We start from the raw sequence: 24,545 nt of genomic DNA on the forward strand, positions 1-24,545 counted from the left end.
ACCCTCTTTGAATGCTCTGGATTTTTCTGCGTCTTTTATGTTTGAAATCTCATGAGTGATGCGCTATTTTTAAACGGCTAAAAGATTTCGTCATGCTTCATTTGACACAGCATATTACATAACTGGTTTTGAGCATGCATGAACTTCAGTGGCTGTGTGTGTGTGTTTATGTTTGTACAGTGTACGTGCATGTATCTGCAAGTTTATGTGTGTATTTATTTGTCCTTGTGCTTCAACCTGCATAAGGACCCAGTATGCACAATATAATACAACAAGACTATGTCAGAACACTTGCTGGGTCTACTGTTTAAAAAGGAAAATAAATCCACCACTGAGATGATTTTCTCTCAGATTTATTTCTTTTGTTAAGTTAAGTTAGGGATCAGAGTTTTGATGGTTTTCAAAGGTTAAGCTCAGCTCCACAACGCTGTGTGTAATAGTCTCCAGGGGGTCAAGGAATCGATGTAAGCCGGTGAAATACTTCCTGAAGAGCAAGACCATGTGCTTTTGTGTGTGCGTGTGTTTCCTCAGGGTGTCCTTGTTCGACTACCAGGCCATGTGTAAGATGAACTCGCACTCAGTCAGCAGCGCCCGTCCTCTTCTAAGTGTATGTACACTATGTTCACTCTGGATTCAATATTATGAACAACAACAACAACACAAAAAAATCAATTCTGCAGTAACTATAATTTATCTGTCTAATTTTTCAGCCGTTCTATGGTTTGGCTTCAGCCCTCAAGTGGTTCCTCTCCAACTTCCTACTGTAAGTGTTGCTACGGGAAACCAGAATTTACTATTATATATCACCATTCAATAAATTAACTTTTTGTGTGTGTGTGTATGTAAAAGCAGTGGAAAGTTTTTCTTTTGATTGACAACAAAAGACCATTATAGTTCGACATTTTGGCGAACTGTGTTTGTTGGCTTTCTTGCTGAGAGTTCGATAAGATCAATACCACTCTCATTTCTGTATGGTAAATATGAAGCTTCAGTCAGCCAGTGTAGCACAAAGATTGCAAATGCAGGGAAACAACTATCCTGGCTCTGTCTCGAACTAACAAAGCTAAAACAAACTAAATTTCACTCAGCTATAATTCCAAAAAGGTTTTTAAGACGTTATATGCAGGACTATTTCTTGACAGGGGTCAGTAACTATCTCTCTCAGTGACAACATGACTCACTCATGAAATCGCAACACCTATTTTACAGTTTTTACACTTTTTATGGATTAAATAAACGAGGCATAATAACATTTTAATTAGCGAGGTTTAGAGATGCGAGTAGGCGTATTTTCTGACCTTTTCTGAATAGAGCCTGGCTGAATGGAGCTGTTTCCTCTCTTTATACTAAACTAAGCTAACTGTCTGTAGCTTTATATTCATAAGAAAACCAATAAGAATATTTCCCAAAACGTTGAATGATTCCCTGAATGTTATCAGCCCAAACTGGATAATGGGAAGCTTTAACAGCTTTAGTTTTTACTGTAGGGATTCGGTAAGGCTGAAGCGGCATGGTGCATCCCGCAGCTTCATTCAAAAGAACAGTCTGGTTATCCAGTTTAAAAAAACAGCTACCAGTTACTGCTGAATAACTTTAGGACCTATTTTAATATTCCCATGACACAACCTTGGGTCCTGGCCCAGTTTTTGAAACCTGTAGCAATCTGCCTGCAATCTGCTTTGGCCGCCTAATTGACTCCCTCTCTCTGTCCACGCTCTTCCTCTCTCTCTCTCTTCTTCACAAGGTTCCTCCTGGAGTTTAATATCTGTGGCTTCTGGCACACGGAGCATTTCGCTGATGGTGAGCTCTAAAAGGTCAAACTGTATACATCTAAGCAAGAAGACAGATGTCCTTCAATGTGTGCTTTGAAGTGTATGACTCATAAATCTTTGTAACCTTCAGAGCTGATCTAGATTACTGCAATGTTTGCCTTATAAACCATGCATATAAATCATGCACATTATTGACATTAATGTAGGAAGTCTGGGCTAAGAATACTCACCATCAACCCTTCACTCACTCAAAAGAAAACTCATTACGCTTTCATCATGTCGCTACCAGTCACCGCAAACATGTTACAGTAGTTCAATACCACTTAAAACTGTGAGCTGTGTGCTACATTGATCACCAGTCGAGACGCCATTGTGGAATAACAACATTGCTTCCTGTGACCCTCTCACCTCTCATCTGCCTCTGTCTCTCCATCGATCGCACATTCACCCTCCTCATTGTGCCACCTGTCAATCATCCACTCTTCCTCCTACTGTCACATCATCATCCATTCAGCCAAGACATCTTTCACCGTGTGTGAGTATCTGTCTTGTAGTGTTTTTGAGGAAGATCAGTGCCATTTTTTTCTAAGCCGTGTTTCGTGCGGTGTAGTGTTTGTACTACTTCAAACAAAATTAAAATTCGGTGTGTGTGTTATGTAAGTAGTTTTCAGTGGGAACGGGGGTAACTGGCTTGTTCTTCAAAACAAGAACTAGGCATAGGCATACTGAAACTAATGTAATTCTGCAGAGGTCAGACAGAAAGCATAGCCCCAATCCAAATGTGAAATTCAACAAGCCATTATGGCTCTTCTGTTCTGCTTTCAAAGCCATCATTTTACCTCTACACAGACACAAAATTCAATTTTGCTTGGAGTACAGAGTCATGGTAGAAAGAGCAAAAAATGGCTGACGTGTGAAGCTTTTAAATAGTTCTCCTGTCACACACACTTATCCTGTCAGTCACCAGCAAACTTATTCTAATTCCCAACCTGAAGACATGACCCATATCTATTTCTCCGTTAGCCTCGGCTCATAAGAAGAAAGGGGACATCCTGCAGCCGTGTGACACTGAGTACCCCAGCTTCGTCTACGAGCCGTCAGTCAAAGAGACCAACAGCATTATTAAGTGTGGACGCTGCCAAAAGTAAGCACACACTCACGCACACACAAATCTGCAGTGCAGTCCTCTCTAAGCCCGAGACCAGTCATATTAAATTGTCCTTCCAAAATCCATTTTCTACGGCTTTGCTCTGCTCTGCATACTGAGAGCAGTGTGTGTTTATACAAGAGTATCAGGAAGAGGGAAACAAGTAGAAAGGAACTGAATTAGATCGGGGGTACACAAGGTTACTGAAAGAAGACCGAGAAGCATGTGTAGAGTGTGTGAGAGAGAGAGAGACTGGAAATCTGAGCAAGGGTATTAAGAGAAGTAAATGAAAATATGGAGACACAGGGGAGAGAGTGGGAGACAGGACAGAGATGGAAAAACAGTCGGAGGCGAGAGGAGGGGGAAGAGGAGAGAGAGAGGGACAGATCACAGCATGTGTTTGTTTAAACGAGAAGGGGAGAGCTGTGGTGTTGTGGTTTCTGTATTATTTCAGCAGGTTTGTGACCGTGGGTTGAGTGTGAACGCCCTCATGAGGCCAAAAGAGGTACAATATCTGTACCTTGTTATATTAGATATGCAAGCTCTCCTGCCATATTTAAAAGTCAAATAAAGACCTACCTATTCAGGCCAGCTTTCAGTTGATATTGATGTGATGCTGTCATTTATCTCTCTTTATTTGTAAGTAACAATATTTACTGTTTTTATTTGTTATCAATGCAACAGTCATCGTGGACCCTGAATCTGTCTTGCTGTCTTGGCTTGGTGTCCTCTACTGGACAAAATGTTAATTGAGAGGTTTTCATTTTTTCATGTGCATGTGTTTGTTTGTGTCAGGATGTTTGTGGTGCAACAGATACCAGAGAGCAACCTGTTGATGCTGGTGGTGCAAGCAGACTGTGACTGCTCCAGACAATACCCACCCATCACCATGCAGCCCAAGGAAGTCAAATATATCCTTTGATGTTTTGGTATTCATGGGGTTTGCTGATTCATCTCAAGAAATTATCTCACCTTAGCACACATACTAAATTATATATTGTAAGGGTGTACTTGTTTTTAATTAATCGCAGCACCACGCTCCTTTAATATTCACTCAGACTGCTGATTCACTGGGAGCTGCTGAGCAGGACCACGCTCTTTTAGATTTGGTAGTGCATAACTCTTTGGCATGTTAGTAGAGAAAAAGATAGCACCGAGCTGCACCTCACATTTCCTTTTAAAAAACAATATGATTATCAACCCGCAGTGACCAAAATGTACTTCAGTTTGCTGAATCAGTTTACTGCCTTTTTTGACTTTCTATGTATGCAAACTGCCTCTCTTGCTCCCCAGAGTGTAAGATCAACAAGCCAGAGTTGCTAATGTTGCAGCAAAGATAAGCTGTCTTACCAGCTTCCCACCTGCGAACACTATAATTGTGTTTTGATTAAGCGCCATGCTCGCCCCACTCACTCAAACTCTGAGGCCCAGTGTGTGTTTGCTATGGTGCATTTGTGAAAAATGTCATTTTGCAGTTCAAAGCTTTTGTATATTAAAATTTAAATGAGACTTCAAGAGAAGCTTCTCCTGTTCCTGTTGCTGCTCCTTGACCCCGTTGTACATAATGCCTCAGTGAAGTGTGACAGGATGAGGTCCCAGAAGATTCGCCGGCGCCCAGAGTCCTGCCATGCCTACCACCCCCAGGTCAGTTTCTCATTGGTTCGCCCATGAATAACCTGCATTATAAAACCTATGCCCTGCGGCAAATAGTATTTTCCAACTGAAGCGTACCTTTTTTTTATCAATCATCAGTTGTGGTAGAAACACAAGGTGAAATCTCTTTCTGTTTTGTCCCTGTAGGAGAACGCCAATGACTGTGGAGGAGCTTCTGTTATATCTCTCTCTGCCTCGCTCTTCATCACCTGTCTCTCCTTCTCGGCACTTGTTTCCTGATGACAGACAACTTTGATGTTTCACCTATTCTCATATAAAGGAGGAGATTGTAATGAATCAATACGTGTTTGGACACTGGACACCTCAAGTGGATTTTTTTTTTCGAAACGTACCTAATTATGTACATTTTGCTCATGACAACCACAAACTTAGTCTCTAATGACGGACCTTTGATGTGGTTTTTGAGCATTTATTGATTATATACATCTGACCTGAAAACTGCAAAGGAAGCAAGTTAATGGGCTGTTGTTGCCATGGATACTTTTCCATTAGTTACTTTCTCATACACCGCCTTGCATCTCAAAATGAAAAGGGACAAAAGAGATTCAGGTGGTGGCTATGACGTGCGCCGATAAAGAGAGTATTATGAGTGACATGATGCAACAAGAAAATCCAGGAGGAAAAATGTCTAATTTTCCTGATCATTGAACTGAATATTGAGGAACATGCATATTATATATGCAGCTGCAAGCATGCACACGTTGAACTTCATCATCCTGAATGCATCATCTACAAACTTTAAAGATTCAATGAGAGAGTGGAGAGAAGGGCTACAGCAATATACTGTACAGTATAGTAAACGTGTAACATCAGTGTTGCTGCTAGAAATCATATTTTACAATTAAGGTTGTTTGCAGTGTTAGTTTCTCTGAATCTTTTGCAAATCTCAAAGGGTGGTGGCTCAGTGCCAAGAAAGTAACTGCAATGGAGTTCAATAAAATTCATATGAATATAAAAATGTAATAAAAATGATTTTAAAAATGGAATGGAAATCAGAATCTGTAACAGCTACAGTTCCTAAACTCAGCGGATAGGTTGGAAATTGTTCCAGTTGCCCAGATGGTGGTGCTATAACAACAACAATAAGACCATCGTTCTCAGACACCAAATTCTTTTTTCACCTCACACCTTTTTTCCTGGATACTGTTGGTCCAGACAAATGTATCTGTACAAACGTTTTCACCTGGATAAATTTTGAATTTTGTCCAAATCTGTTTGTTGCTACTCCTGCTTCAACATTTGAACAGTCAGCATCAAGTTGGTTACATCATATATCAGGACCAAAAAAGTTACTTTTGTGAATTTTTGATGTTCCACAAGGTTTTAAAAAATTATAGGTTCTCAAACCTGCATCTTTAAGTTCAGTTTACATAAACACTCATAAATCAAAACTGGCTCAAGTAGTAGAAACCAAACTCGTGTTCGGGTGCTACTAGGGGGCACCACAAATGCAAAGTCATAATCAGCTGCATGGATGTGTATGAAAATTCAGTTTGCATGATCTAAGGTCATGACTCAGTTGCTGCATAACATTTTGATTGATTAAAGAGGGTGTGACTTATTGAAACAAATCCCTTTCCACACATTTCAAACTTCAGAAAATCAAAATAAATCTGCTGCACATCCTACGGAGTGAATTTTTTATTCACCATATCTATTCATTATTCACTGAATTGTGACAAAGGTTTGCCTTGCTGCAGTCTGTGGTCATTTCAGAAGTCACTCAGTATTTTTTTTTAAATATGTTAAATCATTTAACATCTATCTCCACAAGTATTGAACTGAATAATAAACTGACAGAGACATTCTTTGGACACTAAATATCACATATACATATATTTTAGATGTGATTAGACATGTCAAACAGTGATATTCAGTGTATCACTGTTATTTGAAGTGTGTGCACAACATTTTCTATTTTGCTCAGTCTTTGATCAAACAGCACCAAAATATTTGACAATACTCCCAAAACCAGTAGAATGATGATTTTTAATCATAATTTTATCACTGATATTTTGACTGTTGTAAGTGTTTTAAGTTTAAGCAGACACTTTCATTGGGAATACAAAGCTCCAGGGTGTGAATCATCAAGTGGTCTTGTCGTACTTTGCAACAATGTTGCAATTCATGCATTTGCATGTGGTGTGTTTTTTAGACTCAGCCTTTCAAGCGTGGTTTCTTCTTTTACACTAGTAAGGGCGAGGGTGGTGTTAGGAGATTGCAATGCAGTGACTACACCACTGGATGCCAATAAATTCTACACACTGGACCTTTTAACATGGGAGTTCAAGAAATGAAGAATGGGAGCGTGATGGATCTTAACTTCATCTTTTCTGTATCATTGTCCTTGCTTGCTTTTCACTGTATAACACATTTACTGCATCTCCTGCTCTCAACTGTCCTCACTAGCTCCTCCTTTGTACTCATCTGTTAACTCTTTGTTTTACAGTGCCAGCTGAATGAAACTGATTCTTTTGCACCTTTTCGTCCACCCCATGCACCTGTGTGGTGCAATGGAGATTTTGAACCAAATCCTTTGGTACTTTGCACAACTTCCAGTGCTTTTGGACACACTACAACTGGTACTTGCTTAAAGGGCTTTCATCTTTTCTACTCACATTTTATCAGGACTATTACTTCTACATGTATCAATGTCATAACAATATTGATCCCCTCTCTCCAGTAAATTTACACTGCAAGTGTCTGATGGTGACAGATACTCCCTAATAGCGTTCACAGTATTGCTTTAAGTATTGTTAATGTCTTTGTATGGCTGATTCACTTTGTATGGCTGATTCACAGCTCCAAGGGGGGGCATTTGCATCAGACCTCGGAGCCTCCCGCTGTTCATCCATCTACAAGTGGCAGCCAGCAGTGAGCAGATTATAATCCTGTTGGTGGCTATGAGTGTATTCTGTGTAAATGTGGTTCAAAAGAAGCACCAGAGCAGAGTCAGACCGACATGGAGCCTGCAGTTCCTCCAGGGAACAAACAGAAGACAAAGCAGATGCCAACACTGGACTAGAAGCTGCCAGGACACCTGGGGGGAGCAGAAGACATACAATTACAAATGTAAACAAGATTTTTTTATATTTTGCCAATAGGTAATTGTTGGTATGTTTTTCTGCGAGTGATAAAAGCAACTAATGTTGCTAACTTGTGTGCTGGGTAGAATTGACCTGGGTTCTGAACTGAGGTCATTCTCTTCGGAGGTCCTCATTTCTGCCAGATGGCCTATACCTTTTTCAGCTACATTTAGGAGTGACGAAAGAAATCTTCCTACAAAATCACGGTTTAACTGTTTCAACTGTATTAGAAAAAAGTTGGGATGCTGTGTAAATGCAAACAAACTGATCTGCAAATCCTGTTTGAGATATATCTAATTTTATACAGTACAAACACAAGATGTTTATGGTTTAAACTCATATACTGTATTGTTTTTTTGTAAATATACACTCATTCTGAATTTGATGCCTGCAACATGTTCCAAAAAAGTGGTGACAACGGCAACAAAAGACTGAGAAAGTTGATCAGGTAAACAGATTCATTGGTAACAGGTGACACAAGTGGCATTCTGGAAAGACTGACACAAGTGCCTCACTGCAACATTCAGAAGTATATGATGCAGAGTGTGTATATATATGTATATATTATTTTACTCACTAACTAAGTTATATATATAGTTATATAACATTAAGTTATATTTCTACGATAACAGTGGTGGAAGAAGTATTCAGATCTTTCACTTACAGTAAATTAGCCACAGTAAAATACCACACTGAACATGTTCCACTACAGTAAAAGAGTGTAGGTATTCTGCTCAAATTTTACTTAACATTTCATAAGTAAAGATGCGTTGCAATGGTCCATGTCAAATATTTTACTGTTATATATGACATTTTGTATTAATATTAGTTTAAGTATAAGATTAAGTATATGTTTCTCACATTAGTGCTTGGTTATGTTGGCTGGTTGCTGTCTGCAGTGGCGCCGTATAGGGGGGAAAAGTTAGGACAATTCCAAGGGCCCACAACTGACAGGGGCCCCAAAAAATATTGTTGACATGTGCAGCTAAGTTAAAAATGTTCATTGTTTTGAGAGGATGATGTTAATTTATTATGATTGAAAGTTTTATATATCTTTTAAGTTTGTTCACTTTTTTTTTTTTATCGTTCATTAATGTTAAGAGAATTTTCCATTATGAAATTGTACAATAAAAATACATTGATACTGTAAAGAAAAATGGCCTTTAGCACATTTTTATGGGGGCTTTTAATCTTGCATCAAATAGTGAGCTGCACTACATACTGTATGCAGACTTCAAATCAAATCAAATCAAATTTTATTTGTATAGCCCAAAGTCACAAAGTACATTTGCCTCTGAGGGCTTTACAATCTGTACAGGGAGTGACACCCTCTGCCCTTAGACCCTCGGTTCGAGTGAGGAAAAACTTGCCCACAAAAAACCTTTAACAGGGAAAAGATGTGGAAGAAACCTCAGGAAGAGCCACAGAGAAGGGATCCCTCTCCCAGGACAGACACAGAACAAATGTGTACAGAACAAATCAACACAAACATATTGCAATGACTGATAAAATGACAATGAATCACAATGAATGATAAAATGATTACAGTAGCTGATATGGTAGCAATAATGACAGTAATAATATGTGTAGTGGACGTCGTGCAGGATCACAGCAGCAGCCATGATCCACGAGAACCTGCTGGACGATGGGGAAGTTTAGTTAGTAACATGCATTAATGAGACATGAATGTTTACAGATGGTAAGAGAGAGAGAGAGGGAGAGAGAGAGAGAGAGAGAAAGGGGGGAGAGTTTTGTTCCACAGAAACAGACTTGCATGCATGTACAAATCACCAGCTGTAAATATTGTGCTAGTACTAGTATTGAACTACAAGACGCAAAACAGTTGCAAGCCTTTAATTAGAGTTATGTAAATCTTTTGATGGGATAGTTAGGCCCTAGAGATGTGGTAACAACAGCTCCATAGTTAGTTGAATATAGACCCAGTAGGGCTCTGAGATCTACTGACTCAGGTCAGATAGTGGAGCACAGAGTTCAAACCAGACACGGTAAAGCAGCATTTAGCAGTTATGCTGCTCACAACTGGAACAAACTACCAGCAGGACTGAAATCAGCCCCAACTCTTAGCACTTTTAAATCCAGGTTAAAAACGTTTCTATTTTCACGTGCTTATGGCTGAGCTCTTTTAAAGAACTTTTAAAGAATTTTTAATCATAATCCAGTGATTCGTTTAATGTTTTAAGTTGTTTTCAAAATTGCTATTTTAATGATTTTAAATGACATTCTGATGTTTTTAATTAAATGTTTTTCTCTTTTTATTTTTTTATTTCTATTGCTATTGCTTGTCTTAATGTCAAATGTTTTTCCTTGCCTCTGTAAAGCACTATGAATTGCCTTGTGTACGAATTGTGCTATACAAATAAACTTGCCTTGCCTTGCATATAGGGGGGGGCCAATTTGATGTTTTTGTCATGGGGGCCCAAATTTTCCTGGCGGCGGCCCTGGCTGTCTGCAGCAGGTGTTGTAATTAGTGACGCAGGCCGGTGGGGGCGCTCGCTTTCCCTCCCTGCTCTCATTGTTTGTGGCTCACTTTTTTTTTTGCTCTGCACCGCCGGGCGGAGAGAGACGGGTCAGAGGAAAATGGCGGACGGTGTGGATCACATCGACATCTACGCCGACGTAGAGGAGGAATTTAGCCAGGTATTAACCCCGCTTTCAGCACACTTCGACCAAAACGCGCCTGCTTTCTGTATATTTGGTACACAGCTGGTTGTTATTGTGGTCGGAGAGTGGCGCATTGGGGCTGGTCAGACGAGCTTCCCGGGCCCTCCCTCCTCCTTTCACCATGCTGCAAGCCTCAGCAACAATTACCGCCTCGAAATGTCGCATCTGCGGTGTGGTCTACATTTAATATAACGCATGCTGCGTGTAATAGTCGACGTGCAACGTGCAAAATGAGTTTATTTCTTTGGTGGAAACGATAGTAGCGTTTCATTTTAGGCCTCGACAGGAGCCTCCTCCTGTGGCGGGCTAGCGAGCCAAACAAGACTGCGTGAGCTAGCTCGCTTTAGCTCCTCTTAAAATAATTATATTAGTTTGAATTTCTAAATCATGTGCTCTCTGTTAATGTAAGCGAACCTTGCGTTTAAACGCCGTAGCTATGAGACGTCATGTGTATGAACTCGTTTTTAAAATGTGTTTATTGTTTTGTCGTTGGCTGTTAGCTTCGTGTAATGTTTAGATGTAATGTTTTCTCTTGACGCACACGCCCCTTTTTTTTCCTCTTTAAAACTCAACACAGAAAAGCAAATATTTATTATTTGTAGATAATTAAGAAAGGTTAAACAGCTCGAGCTCCCATGGTGTGAGATGCTTTCAGCCTCTCGTGCTTGCACAGCACGAGCTTCTTCTGCGTGAATAATTCAACCAGAGGGTCAACAAGATAAACTGTGGACTCATGTTGTAATGTCTAAAGTAAAGAAGTGTAACAAAAGCATCACTTAGATTATTTTAAGTTGGGTTATGTGCATTCAGTCAGTGGTAGTCCTCAGTATCTTGCTCTGTTGCATGTCAAGTCAATCAATTGTCTGCATTGTGTCTGGTTAAATGCACACAGTGCTGAGGTGTGTTCACTCAGGAAGAAATCTTTGTGTTTTTTTAAGATAATCAGATTAAAAGTATTTTTAAACAAGCCTGTTAAACAGCTGGGCGGCACATAAGAGTCTCACCGGCTCTAATGCATTTAAGGTAATGTAAGAATACAATCTTAAACGAGTGCGACTTGAGTACTTGATGTATGTAAGTGCGAAACAATGCTCGCCTTTATGTCTGATCTGTGCACAGTCAGCATCAAGAGTTTGCACGCTGCTGACCTTATTGAAGTGAGTGAGGCAAGAGATCTAGTTGATGATTGTCGATAAATGAAAATAATCACTTTTCCTCAAGTTGTGGACATTTATTGCGTATTAGATCAATCATCAGGATTTCCTACCGCCTCAGTTATTCAGTTAAATTGTATTTATATCACAGTAAACCATAACAGCTGTGATCACAGGACACTTGATGGTAATGCTGATCCAATGTATTCTGGCTGTACAGTGGTCCCTCGTTTATCGCGGGGGATACGTTCTAAAAATAACCCGCAATAGACGAAATCCGCGAAGTAATCAGCTTTATTTTTTTACTATTATTATACGTGTTTTAAGGCCGTAAAACCCCTAACCACACACTTTTATACACTTTTCTCAGACAGGCATTAACATTTTCTCACATTTCTCTCTTATTTAAACACTCTCAAAGTTCAAACCTTCGCAGATTTAACAAAAAATAAGTACAATACTGTATTAGTAAATGAAACCGTATTTCACAGTTCTTCTGACGGTGCCTCTTTGTCCTGGTGCCGCTCCGCTGTAACGGCTTTTTCTTCTGAAGGCCTTGGTGCAGGTGTTTTTTTCCGAGTGCAGAACATACAACGCATTTTGTACAGTACTCTCTTAGCTAATCAGGATGCAGAACACAATGTGCGTTCATACTGTACAGTACGCTGTAAAAACAGCATGCAAAATTAGACAAAAAATCTGCGAGACCACCAAAGGTGAACCGCGTTATAGTGAGGGACAACTGTATATATTCTGACAGTGAATGTTTTGAATGTCACACTAATGGATGAGATGGGTATTAGACAAGTTTAACTGAACTGACGCTGTTGTACTTAACAGGAAGCCGACTACCCAGTTCACGAGCAGATTGACCTGTATGACGATGTAATATCCCCATCGGCCAACAATGGTGACGCTCCAGAAGACCGTGATTACCTGGACGCACTGCCTGCACCAGGTGGCACAGAGGGAGGGAAGAGCGCCCCGCCCAACGTGGTGTACACTTACACAGGCAAAAGGATCGCCTTGTACATAGGAAACCTCACATGGGTGGGTATCAGAGTTCTGACTGCAATCTAATGTGGAGGAAAAAATGTTCTAGTACAGGCATTATGTAAACGCGGCATTCTCGTGTCTAATGGAGACACATTCATCTGCAACTTGTGAAACATTACACAACTATCAAAGGGAATATTCCAATGCAAATGTATGACAATGCTGTCGTCTTTCATGCAGTGGACGACAGATGAGGACCTGACAGAAGCCATCCGGTCGATAGGCATCACAGATGTGCTGGAGATCAAGTTCTTTGAAAACAGAGCCAACGGCCAGTCGAAAGGGTGAGATCTTAATTCTCTGTGTGACGCAGTTGGACTAAATCACAGGCTGCTACGGCTTATAATTACTTCTTGTGATAGTGAATGCAATCCCATGTTGGATGAGGCAGTTTATGCATATCTGGTAATAATGCTTTCAAGTTATTTATACTGGTGGAAATGCATATGAGCGTAGTGTTTTCTTTTTTTTTCCATTTTAAGTGTTAAATCCTTGATCCACCAGATCAGCAGGGAACGACACTGGTCACAAAAAGGAGGCACCGCCACCATATTCTTGCATTGAATCATTAATTTGCACAAATCTGATTATGTACACCCTCTGCATTCATGTGACAGGTTTGCGCTGGTGTGCGTGGGCTCAGAGGCATCATCCAGGAAGTTAATGGAGCTGTTGTCAAAGAGGGAGCTTCATGGTCAGAATCCCATCGTCACACCGTGCAACAAACAGTCCCTGAGTCAGTTTGAGATGCAGTCACGCAAAAGTAAGTATGGCACGTGCACACACTTACATTTGGTCATTTAGCAGACGCTTTTATCCAAAGCGACTTACAGAGAAGGAAACAGTCAAGGTACGATGCACACTTGTCAGAGTTTACTCATCCTTGCAAGCAACTCGCACGCTTGTCACTATGCGGGTTTAAAGAGGCCCTGAAAATATATAGATGTATAAATTCAGATATATAAATGGACTTCATGTACACTCACATGCACACATTTACAAGTATACACACATTATCACACATATTGCGTCTCGTCGTATCACAGGTTCCCAGTCAGGCCAGATGTCTGGGGAAGGTAAATATATAGATATATAAATACAGATATATAAATGGACTTCATGTACACTCACATGCACACATTTGGTACAAGGATACACACATTATCACACGTATTGCGTCTCGTCGTATCACAGGTACCCAGTCAGGCCAGATGTCTGGGGAAGGTAAAGCCGGTCCCCCTGGTGCTGGTCCTCGTGGAGGTTTCCCCATGGGTCGAGGCAGAGGCAGGTTCCCTGGACCACCTGGCCCCGGAGGAGACCGCTTCCCTGGCCCCGTTGGGCCTGGAGGGCCACCACCACACTTCCCTGGTTAGTCTGGTAACAAGTATTTGTGCCAGTGTGATGGGGACACTCAGGAATAGAATAGTTAGTTTGTAAATTAAAGTAACAAGAGTTTATGCGATAGCTGGTCTAATTCAAAACTATGCACATTTAATGAATATCAAGCAGATTTAGCCTCTTGTTATTAGAACATTGGCAGGTTAATTCAACCACTGACATTTGCCATTAATCACCAGCTCCTAATTTAGACATTTCAGCAATCATTGAGTCATAGGAGTTATCGGACCTTGTTGAATGTGACATTAATCTTGTGCCAAACAAGGTGAGTTTATGGCAGTAACAGTCACTGCTGCAAGAGTGAGAGTGTCTATTTTGGTCACTGAAACTGATAAAATTATTTTCCAGTCTCAGCAGTAGAAGGGAATTCATTGAAGATACATGTACACGTCATCAATCACGCTGTTGTATCACTGCAGTATGTGTGACGTGTATGAATAAGTTTAATGGGAATCAGTGCTGGCGGCGGTCATGCTCTATCTCCTGTGGAGGTGTATGTATCTGGATTCCTGATTTAGACTCGTTAAAGATACAATTATATTTTGAGTTTCATGTTTTCAGGCTCTTGTCATTCATGTGGTGATATTTTTTCTTTAATATAATCTAACAGAGCAATAGATCGAAGTAATCATCATAGTGTGACAAATGCCTAAAAAAAACGTAGTGAGATTAATTATACTTCTGCTTTCTGTCTGGCAGTGCTGCTTTGTTAGCACCGTCCAGGCTATGCTACTACTCACACCCCGCATGGAACCAAGGCTAGTCAGTTGTAGTGTGTTTCTTGTGAGGGAGCTTTCACCCAGTCAATCTCTCCTGGCAGGGGATATGTCTTTGCATGTTTCCCTCCCCATCTGGTTTGTTCTTTCTTTGCCCCCCTCCTCCTTCACCTCCAGTTGAACAAATAATCCTTCCCTGGCTGCATTTTTCTGCTCACTGAAATTTCCGACACCATTCCTTGACAAGCATTTTGCTCAAAGCTTTTATTTGGCAAGACCAACCTGAAACTCCTCGCAAAAAATCTTGTATTCGCCTCCTTACACTTGTAGTGGGAGAGAATGGGAGTTGCCAGCTTTTTCTCTTTTTTTTTCCTCCCATTTTTGCGTCTTTTCCCCTTCATCCCACCCTTTTCACATCTCTTCTTTCGCTTAGTGGCTGGTGCCCCGTGCTGCTGGGCTGTGACAGGCCTTCAGTTAGTAGAGGGACATTTATAAGGGAAGAGTTGTGATTGGTTTGCTTTCTTCCCCATTAGGCTCGGGGATGAGACCAGATCTGATTAGGCACCAAGATGGCCCTCTGATGGATATGAGTTTCAATCCCTTCCCGCCGGGGGGCAGGAACGGGAGCTGGCGTGGCAGAGGTGAAACACCTCGATTGATCTGATTGATTTGATCGATCACCTTTTTTATCCTAACCCTCAGCTGTTTATTGGTAGGAGATGTGCCATTGAAACTGTCCTGAGCTGAGTTTCTCACCGAACTCTCTAAATCCCTTTTTAATAGACAGTTTCCATCAAATACTGTTGGCCCTAAATGAGGCCAGAGTAAGTATTTTGATGTGTTCACACCAAAACATTTTAGAGGCACTCGAACAAGATGTTTGTTCTTTTGAGGTCAGTTTAGATTCACTGTTACACAAAATGGTTTTAAACCATCCTGACAACTCATCCACATTCACACTGCCTAAAGCAAACGAAACTTTCCAATATATAACACTTATAACACTTATATTGAACCTAGGGGACAATACATAGAGTACTTTAGTACCCCCTGTAGTGAATTGAGAAACGATCGTCTTTAACGACGTTACCCTGTTACACACAGCATTTTAATCCCTTTTAGTTTCTATAAAATTCTTTCACGCAGATGCGTGGGAGTCTTGAAACAAAACAAAAATGTGTCAACTGACAAAGCCATGTAGTACTCACATGCCTCAAATAAGATCTCTTAAGTGGCCCTTGCTTTCAATAATCTATCCGCTAATTGCAGTATATACACTGTCTTGCCATGCTGACCTCTTGGGGCTCACTCTGGCAGTGCAACGTTTCAATTGAGTGTTGAGGAAATTAAATGCAGGGCTTCTGGTTGAAACATTTGTCTCATCATCTGTTCTGTTGCCTTCTGATTTCTTTTGCAGCATTATTTTGTGGTCTATGACATTTGTTGTTCCCTGTAGCCATGGCTTGCTCTTCCTTATCTGTCTGTGTCATTGTCCCTGCTTTGAACTTTCTCAAGTACCTACAGGGCATCTATATTTGAAGGAAAACATGGAAAACACAGGCTCCTGCTGGATATTAAAATCAGAGCTTGGCTGTTTAAAAATGGCCAAGCCAGTATGTGTTTTATGTTTTAAACCAGTCTTTGTGATTTCACCGTCATACTCAAAACGTTGGGAAGAGCTCTACCTGCTGTAACCTAGACATGAAGATGTAGATGAAGAGTTCACTGGATTTAACTTTGTCTCTTACGCTTCTGTTTTGTCCCTTGTGTTTACTTTTTAGGTGGGATGCAGGGTCCCCCACGTCCCCCTCCCGGTCCACCTGGTCCCCCTGGCCCTCCAGGACCTCCACCTCCTGGCCAGGGTCTCCCCCCTCCTCTCGCTGGTCCTCCAAATCGTGGCGACAGGCCTCCTCCCCCTGTTCTCTTCCCTGGTCAGTTCGGTCAGCCTCCAATGGGACCCCTCCCCCCAGGTCCTCCTCCTCCAGGTTACGGCCCTCCCCCTGGTCCCCCACCTCCTCAACAGGGCCCTCCACCCCCAGGACCATTCCCTCCTCGCCCCCCAGGCCCAATTGGGCCCCCCATGGCTTTGGCTCCACCTCCACATACATGCCAGGTCCACCACCGGGTGGACCACCCCCGGCACCCCATGTCAACCCTGCGTTCTTCCCCCCACCTGGAAATAACAACATGCCCCCCAATGACAGCCGAGGGCCCCCTGGACCAAATGACCCATATGGACGCCCGCCTCCATATGAGAGAGGGGACTACGGTCCTGGAGGCCGGTAAGAATGGGTGGTGGAGCTGGAACAAATGATCAGCAATTCTTATAATGTTCTCTTGTAATATTTAGTCGTTATGTTGAAGCTAATTTGCATTATTTTTGTCTATTTTAACTCTCAAACTTACATGTGCCATGACCCTTTTGTGCATTTGCAGGGAGATGGAGGCATCCCGGACGCCCCTGAGCGAGGCAGAGTTTGAGGAGATCATGAACAGGAACAGAGCTATCTCCTCCAGCGCCATATCAAGAGCAGTGTCTGATGCCAGTGCAGGTAACACACACAGTAATACATACTATACAAGTACTCGTTGTGGGTGTGCTCAGGTTTTCTGCCAACAAGACAAACTGGGAGCCAATTAAAGTTTAATGCAACCTTGTGTTCTCTTTAGCTGACTATGGCAGCGCTATAGAGACTTTGGTGACAGCCATCAGTCTGATTAAGCAGTCCAAAGTTTCAGCAGACGACCGCTGTAAAGTCCTCATCAGTTCCTTGCAGGACTGTCTCCACGGCATTGAGTCAAAAAGCTATGGTTCTGCCTCCAGGTAAGACTTTAATTTCAATATTTTAATATTTAAGTTGTACAAAGAAGGCATAAAATAACTTGTCAGAAATATTAGGAATTTAGCATGAAGGTAAGAAATAATATAAACCAGCCAGATTTTGCCTTCCATTTGATTTTTGGTTATGCGTGCTGACTGTATTTAAATAATTTCTTCCAAATTGGAATTGGTCTTAGAAGATTTGGTTTTTAAGTCTTTGAAACCCTGGTACACAGTCCAATTGTCTCTGCCAGGCGAGAGCGTTCCAGGGAACGAGACCACAGCCGCTCTAGAGAAAAGAGCCGACGTCACAAGTCCCGCAGTCGTGACCGGCATGAGGACTATTACAGAGAACGCAGCAGGGAGCGGGACCGCCATCGCGAGAGGGACCGCGACCGAGACCGCGAAAGAGAGAGGGAGAGGGAGTACCGACATCGCTAGACAGCAAGGGAGGTGGGTACAAGAGATGTTACTTTCATATGTTTTTGTCATATGCTCTCTTCTGTCTTCTTCATCACTGTTTGTCTAAGACCTGGACTAAGCCAGTCTAGTTCAGGCTCCACTAACCTGAACTACATGGCAGAAGAAGAAAAACACCAATTGAGTTTTAAAAAGTCTGCTTTGATTGCTCAACTCTTCTCTTTGTGTTAAAGACTCATAAACACATTGGGTATAGTGGGTGTGATGTATTATCACCCAGAACACAACAAGGAACTGTTGTTTTTGTACAACATGAGTGCAGTCCTTCAAAGGCCAACAAGGCCTTTTTAATATTGTTAAAACTTAAAACGCAAGTGTTGATTTAAATGTCCCTCCTATGAATATCTAAAGGAATATAGAAAGGAGACGAGAAGCGATGAGTTGAGCAAGAAAAGACTTTTTAAACTCAGTCTTGGTTTCAGGTAGGTGTAAGGTAAGTTTGCTTTGCTTTTAAAAAAAAAAAAAAAAAAAAAAATTGTCTGTTGATCAGTTGTCTTATTGTGTATTTGGTCTTTTAGACAATGTGTGTAATACACACTTAATGTATTCATGATGCTGATGAGTTGAATCTATGCTGTGGTTCTCCCCAAATCAGAAAATACACTGATAGTTATTGGAAATTGACCTATGATGTGGATGTATTGTTAACTTTTTGGTCTACATGCCTTAATGGTTGGTAATCTGCAAAATTTGTCAGCCACTTTTTGTATTCTGCCAAACAAATTTCAAAATAAAACAATGAATTCTTTTAGAGACAGCAGGAAACATGAACGATATGGCAACAGCACCATTGTGCTCCTTGTAGATGTTTGTAGACTCACCTTTGACAAATATTTTGTTTTACCAGCAACTATGGCCAGTGGACCAAAAAAGGCTTGAAAATCAAGGTTCAATACGTAATTGCCACTTCGTCATATGAAATTTTGACTGCTGAGTTGGTTTGTCAGTGTGCTTGTAATAATAGTTCATTGACTGATTGGCTTTATTGGTTTCAGATGTCAAAATATTCCCCAGTTCTTAGTACAGATGTAGCATTTTGTGTGGTCTGTCTCTTCAGATTGGATTGTGTTTTTAGAAAGGAAAAAAAATATGACACTGTTCAACTTGTCGATAGTAGACCAATCTATACTTTGTAAATGTCCCACTCACAGTAATGTTGTATACATATTTCCATTATCACTTGAATATATATCACTGTCATGTTAAAATTACAGAAAGTTAAAGTGTCTTATCTGGTGATTTTTGGACACATCAAATCTTTGACAATGTGATTGTGCCATATTTGCATGTCAGTAATATTGCCCAGCACTTTACGTTTATCAAACTGAATGTTTTGCAGCCGAGTGTTGCTCACTTTTAAAACATTGAACCTCAATTTAAGACATTGAGGTGAAGTGAAAAAATATTCATACCTTTGATATCGTGTTCTCACAACGTAGATGTTAGTGTGTTGTCCAAATGTTGATGCCCTTAGTACAGATAATGTCATATTTTTTTGAGGCAAGGGTCAAAGGAAAAACAAAATTTGATATTGTGCTTGTATTGATCTTACAGATATATTGTTGGCAACAGTCGATTACATGAAATATGGAAATATAAATTGGGGGAATCAAAAGCTATGATTAGAAAATCAATGTTTCCTGAAAACCTGAACAATTTTAATGTCAGCGTAGCAAATTATTTGACATTGAATAATACATAGTAATTTAAATTTTAATATTTGTTTTTTGTGACTCTTGTATGTTCATGAAATGATTTCTGTTTAGGCTGTAGTGTTGATTTTTAAAACGATAAATCCTAAGAAGTTGGCAAGAGATCATGCAAGTATTTCTGGCTCATGGATAGAATAATAATATCAATGTCAATGGTGTGTTGTCTCAAATTATGAGTTAAATATTTTTAGGCTCTTGTTCTGACACTCTCTGGTGTTTTGTATGGATTCTCGGTGTTAGGGTTCCACAAATTTTGTAATTTTTGTGGGAAGATGCTTTCTTCCATTGCGTCACTTGCGTGTTGGACAACACAACTTTTAACTTGTAAAGTTTTGGAACTGCAGTTGAAATATGTTGTTTGAACGATGTTGTGTGTCGTTCTGATGTCCTTTACTCCCAAAACACTAAGATGTCTGTGGTGTTGTGTGTAAATCAGTCCATCTAGAGCAGTCTAATAGGTTGCATGGAGCCTTCATCACCTCTGCACAGTTGCGCATCACCCTAAATAATATTTCTCATAATTCTAAATGAGCGTTATAAATTAACACTTCATTCACATTTTACACCTCAAGTCTTGATTTAGTTGCACTCAAAGCAGGAAATATACTCTCTGCATGAGGCAAATTATTGGTACATGCACTTTTTTCAAAAGTGTTTTTGTTTCTCTCATACTGAGAAATATTACCTGGGGTGGTTTTGCTCGTGTAGTTGCTGAATTCTGAAAGAAGGCAAAATCTAAAATCCAAAGAAATGTAACTTAGGATCTGTCCCAGTAATTTACCTATGATATAATTAGTGTAGAGTTGTGCTACGGTTTTAGTTATATTTCTAATCTCTCGTCCACTTAATTGTCCTACACGACAGTTTTTACTGAGTAGTAAGACTTTGTGTCCACTGGGAACCTCTTTAGAAAAGATTACATTTTCTGATTGTGTTAAAGAAGTTTTCATAGTGCTAACAGCTATATGTAAAACTTTAAAAAAGTTGTTTCTTTTATTTCTTTTCTTTTTTTAAGCAAGCACTGCATTTTAAAAGTAGTATTGCAACAGCAATGAGCGCGATCTCCTCTTACACACATTTTGTTACCTCTGTTAGATGAGAGATCCCCAGTGGACACAAGGACTGAGAACTTCTGGTAATATGTAGATGCCAAAATATAGCAAAATGTTTCTTGGAGCATAATTGAAATGACTAAAGATCAACATCCACCTTTGGATTCAGTCTGATATCTTAGAGCATGGTAATCAGGGAATCATTGTTTTTATTCCTGATAGTAGTATGGCTGTTTGTTGTATCCACAGATATGCTCTAACACTGTTTTATCTGTTCATATTGCCATGAGGTAATGTAAACTGATTGCACCAGACTGAACTGACTCTTTATGATATCTCTTCAGTCTGTCTTTAGGTGTATATGTGTTTGGGATCACAGCCTTCATGTCCTTTTTGAACAAGCATACTATTTTCTCGTGTTAAACCAGGGTCAAACAGAGCCGGCAATAAGCATTCACGTCCATTTAAGTAAGATGGCAGTTATACTTGAAGGAACTTGTATATTATGTGTGACTCCCTGAAGGAAAGGTGTAAAATAAAATAAAATTCTAATTTTGACGTTAATTGGCTGAAGACTATTGCAATATCGAGTTCCCACGTTACTGTAGTCAACAAATCAGCTGTGTAATTGAAATAGTGTACCTTTCTACAAGCCTGTCCGAAGACACGATGATCAATGACAAGGCGATACCCACAGGTGTCTAAATGTAATCTGTAAAAAATATTTGAAATGGTAAGTATCACACCATGGGCTGTTTCCTGGAGGGCTCTGCAGCAGATAAAGGTGTTAAAAGTATTTGATGGACTGCTTGACCCTGGTTTGACTCAGATTTTATAATATGGCAAAATATTTGTTCATCTGATATATTGATGTAATTTGACCGTTGACAAAAGTTCAGCCATGCCCATTCCCACTTGTACTGGTTTTGTAGTCCCTTTTTAAATAATGGTGTGACAAAGGAATACCATTTGACCACTGTGTTGTGTAAAATGTTATTGTCGGATGAACTGTATTTATCTGTAGCCATGCACCATGTAAAACGAAACCCATTCAATAGTATGAGCAGTTTTCAACGTGCATTTGAGCCTTTTGATCCATGTAAAATCATCTGATCTCATTTGACCTGGCTGTAAATAAGGCCTTTTTGGTGCAGATTCCAGTTCTAAGTCGCACTGTAAAGCTAAACCTTGGGTCAACAAGACTTCATATGTTTTATTTAATTTTAAATTAATAGGCACACCTAGCAAATTTGAAATGACTTTCTGTGTTAGTATTGTCATTTCATTGGATAGATTTTCTGTTAATTGGTACTGTTGGCTAATTGCCTCTGCCATTTCTAATTATGAGAAAGAGGTTGTATTCCCAGTTTCTTGTACCCTGCATGCTGGACTTTGTCTTTCTCAATTTCTCAAGTATAAAATACTGCAGCTAATTCACTGACAATATATTTAATAGACCATAAAGGGATATACTAAATCACATTGCCATTTTTTTTTCTGGTTGTGGCAAATTGTCACTTGTTGTGGTCGAGGCAGATGCATGCCTTTCTCTTCGTAGTTTTGTGTTTTGATCTACGACTTTTTTGTCCTTTCTGTGCCTTTTCACTCCTGTATTGATTAATTTCCTGAAATTGGTTGTCACAACCAATCCTGCACTGTTTCTATGGTATGTGTCACAGTGGTTTTAAGGTGTCAGTGTTTTTAGCTCCATAACTCATGCTACCTGTCAGCTTTAAGGGAAAAGATCAGAAGAAGTGGCTTTTAATTAATTAACTCTTTTAATTACGGTTGAGGTATTTAAATTAAACTACCAATATCTATATCTTCAACAATTATAGTTTTATACTTTTAAAGCTTACTTACATCTAAAATAAAAGGGTGAGAAGTCAAGTCTTCAAGTCGTCAGTTTACAGCCCTTCACATTATTGATAGGTTTATGTTGTCTTTGCCTAACAGCACAGTACAGCATGTAACATTTTGATTCCACAGAGATATACACAAATAAGTGGCACACTATGAATTCAGGCTCATTTGAGACGTCCACAGTTCAGTCCAGCATAGCTTTGCCGTTTAGATTCAACAGTTTACCTCATGTCCATCCCTTAATTTGTGAATTTAGTGTACACTGTAGACAATCTGTAACAAAAATTTGCAACCTCACTGTCCCTAGTCTTTAAATGCACACTTTCTATATGGATGTCAATCCTTGTCTATCTAAAGAGCTACATGTAACGTGCATATGAACAGTTTCAAATCCGACAGTGATAGATTGCATTTAGATATGGGCTCGACTGAGCATTTAATTTTCTGGTGTGTGTACGTGCCGGTAGATTTTAAATTTGGATATATTCCCTGTTCAAGTTTGCATGATATGTTTCTGTGTCTGTGCTAGGGTTGGGTGCAATACACAGTCAGCTGAGCATTAAAAGAAACAAATGAATATTTCTGCTATTAAATGCCCCGTTTTTTTCAGAGATTTTAAAGTTTTCTTGATTACACACCCCGTTCCTCAGTAAAATGGTCCATAGTTGGACGAACTCCAACCTTGTGACTCAAACTGATGGTGAATTGAACCCAGCCCTGGTGTGCACCATGTATGTGTAGTGTAGAGGTTGAATGGTGAGGGAGGGGAAAAGTGTTCACTGTTGGGCTGCCTCGAAACCAAACTCCACCCTTCGTTTTGACACCTTTCAGCTAACGAGGATCAAGGATGGATGGAAGGAAAAGGAGGATGAATTTCAGTGCGCCACCACCTCCCCACCCTGCATGACCGGAAAGGATTACAACCACCATCTCTTCCTCCTCCACCCCTCCATCTCTCCTCTCCGTCTCCACCCATCCTTCTTTCTGTCTGTTCATCTTGTCTGCCTGACTAAGAGCAGTGGATGGAAGACCCTGACCTGTGTAAGGCTATGTTATCTAAACATCTATACTCGTGGTAACTAAAGATGAAAGAAAAAACTTTCCAAACAGCTCTTTTATTTTTACAATGTTTTATTTGACATGAACATGACTACTTGTGATGCTTTTTTTGCAAATAAATAATAAAAATGCCCCTCACAATTCCTGCTTAGACACAAACATTACATCCACTTTTTTTTATTTTTCCTTGGCTCGCTGTACTGTGTACATTCGATTTAGAGATCAGTTTTTATAGGGTACATATTTGATGTTTTCTCCCTACCCCTCCCTCTCATTCTCATTTATTCTTTTCATAGTTAGTATGTTTGTAAATGTTTCTCTGCTTTTGATTAAAAACTAGATGGTGTTGTAATAAAAAATGTTTACTGAGGTACTCGATGCATTCAGTGAATTCCTCTACATGTTTGGCTCATTTATATTAAATGTATGTTTTGGACTTCAAACTGTTTTTCATATTAATTTGTCTACATTTAGATTTTTTTTTTTTGTTTTTTTTTTTTACTTTCAGCTGTATTCTTAAGCAGCTTTATGTTTTAGGAAATAGCATCCTGTATTTAAGTCCCTTTTTTTTGTTATTTTCTTTTATTTTTTTCTTCAAATGGATAAAACTTTTACAAGGTAAGGCATATTCAACAAATGTACTTTTTTTGAATTGTGCTTTTATTGTGCATGGTCGGTGGGAGAATATATAGGCCTTGAGCTAGTCGGTCTACATGTGCATGCAGCTTTTTGGACCACACACACTGTACACCAAAAAAATACACAGTACTGTTCATAAAGTGGTTTCTGTTTGTGTGTAATCACACTGAATAGCTATTATCCTCAGCCGTATTGTCTCTGAAGTCTTTGTTTCATTAATGTCAAGTATTTGAA

The 24,545-nt window shown here is 40.0% G+C and overlaps 2 protein-coding genes across 2 annotated transcripts in view; both read left to right on the plus strand.

Annotated features, from left to right (window-relative positions):
* cacna2d4a (calcium channel, voltage-dependent, alpha 2/delta subunit 4a) overlaps window positions 1–5,266 on the plus strand; it is an 86,441-nt gene extending 81,175 nt beyond the window's left edge. The window contains exons 34-41 of the mRNA XM_027272152.1: window positions 532–607; window positions 711–763; window positions 1,745–1,800; window positions 2,287–2,307; window positions 2,796–2,916; window positions 3,715–3,830; window positions 4,481–4,563; window positions 4,720–5,266. Coding sequence (XP_027127953.1) covers window positions 532–607; window positions 711–763; window positions 1,745–1,800; window positions 2,287–2,307; window positions 2,796–2,916; window positions 3,715–3,830; window positions 4,481–4,563; window positions 4,720–4,812 — 619 coding nt within the window. The 3' untranslated portion in view covers window positions 4,813–5,266. The remainder of the gene's footprint in view (window positions 1–531; window positions 608–710; window positions 764–1,744; window positions 1,801–2,286; window positions 2,308–2,795; window positions 2,917–3,714; window positions 3,831–4,480; window positions 4,564–4,719) is intronic.
* Window positions 5,267–10,195: 4,929 nt separating this feature from the next.
* Window positions 10,196–24,115, plus strand: cpsf6 (cleavage and polyadenylation specific factor 6). Its single transcript, XM_019264842.2, is given in 12 exon segments — window positions 10,196–10,337; window positions 12,356–12,565; window positions 12,752–12,855; window positions 13,189–13,334; window positions 13,766–13,939; window positions 15,219–15,326; window positions 16,467–16,789; window positions 16,792–16,967; window positions 17,122–17,237; window positions 17,356–17,509; window positions 17,761–17,959; window positions 23,445–24,115. Coding segments are annotated over 11 exon segments (1,758 nt in total). The 5' UTR covers window positions 10,196–10,277; the 3' UTR covers window positions 17,948–17,959; window positions 23,445–24,115.
* Window positions 24,116–24,545: the final 430 nt, after the last annotated feature.

This window comes from Larimichthys crocea, chromosome XX (assembly GCF_000972845.2).
Source record: "Larimichthys crocea isolate SSNF chromosome XX, L_crocea_2.0, whole genome shotgun sequence".
In the NCBI taxonomy this organism is placed as follows: Eukaryota; Metazoa; Chordata; class Actinopteri; family Sciaenidae; genus Larimichthys; species Larimichthys crocea.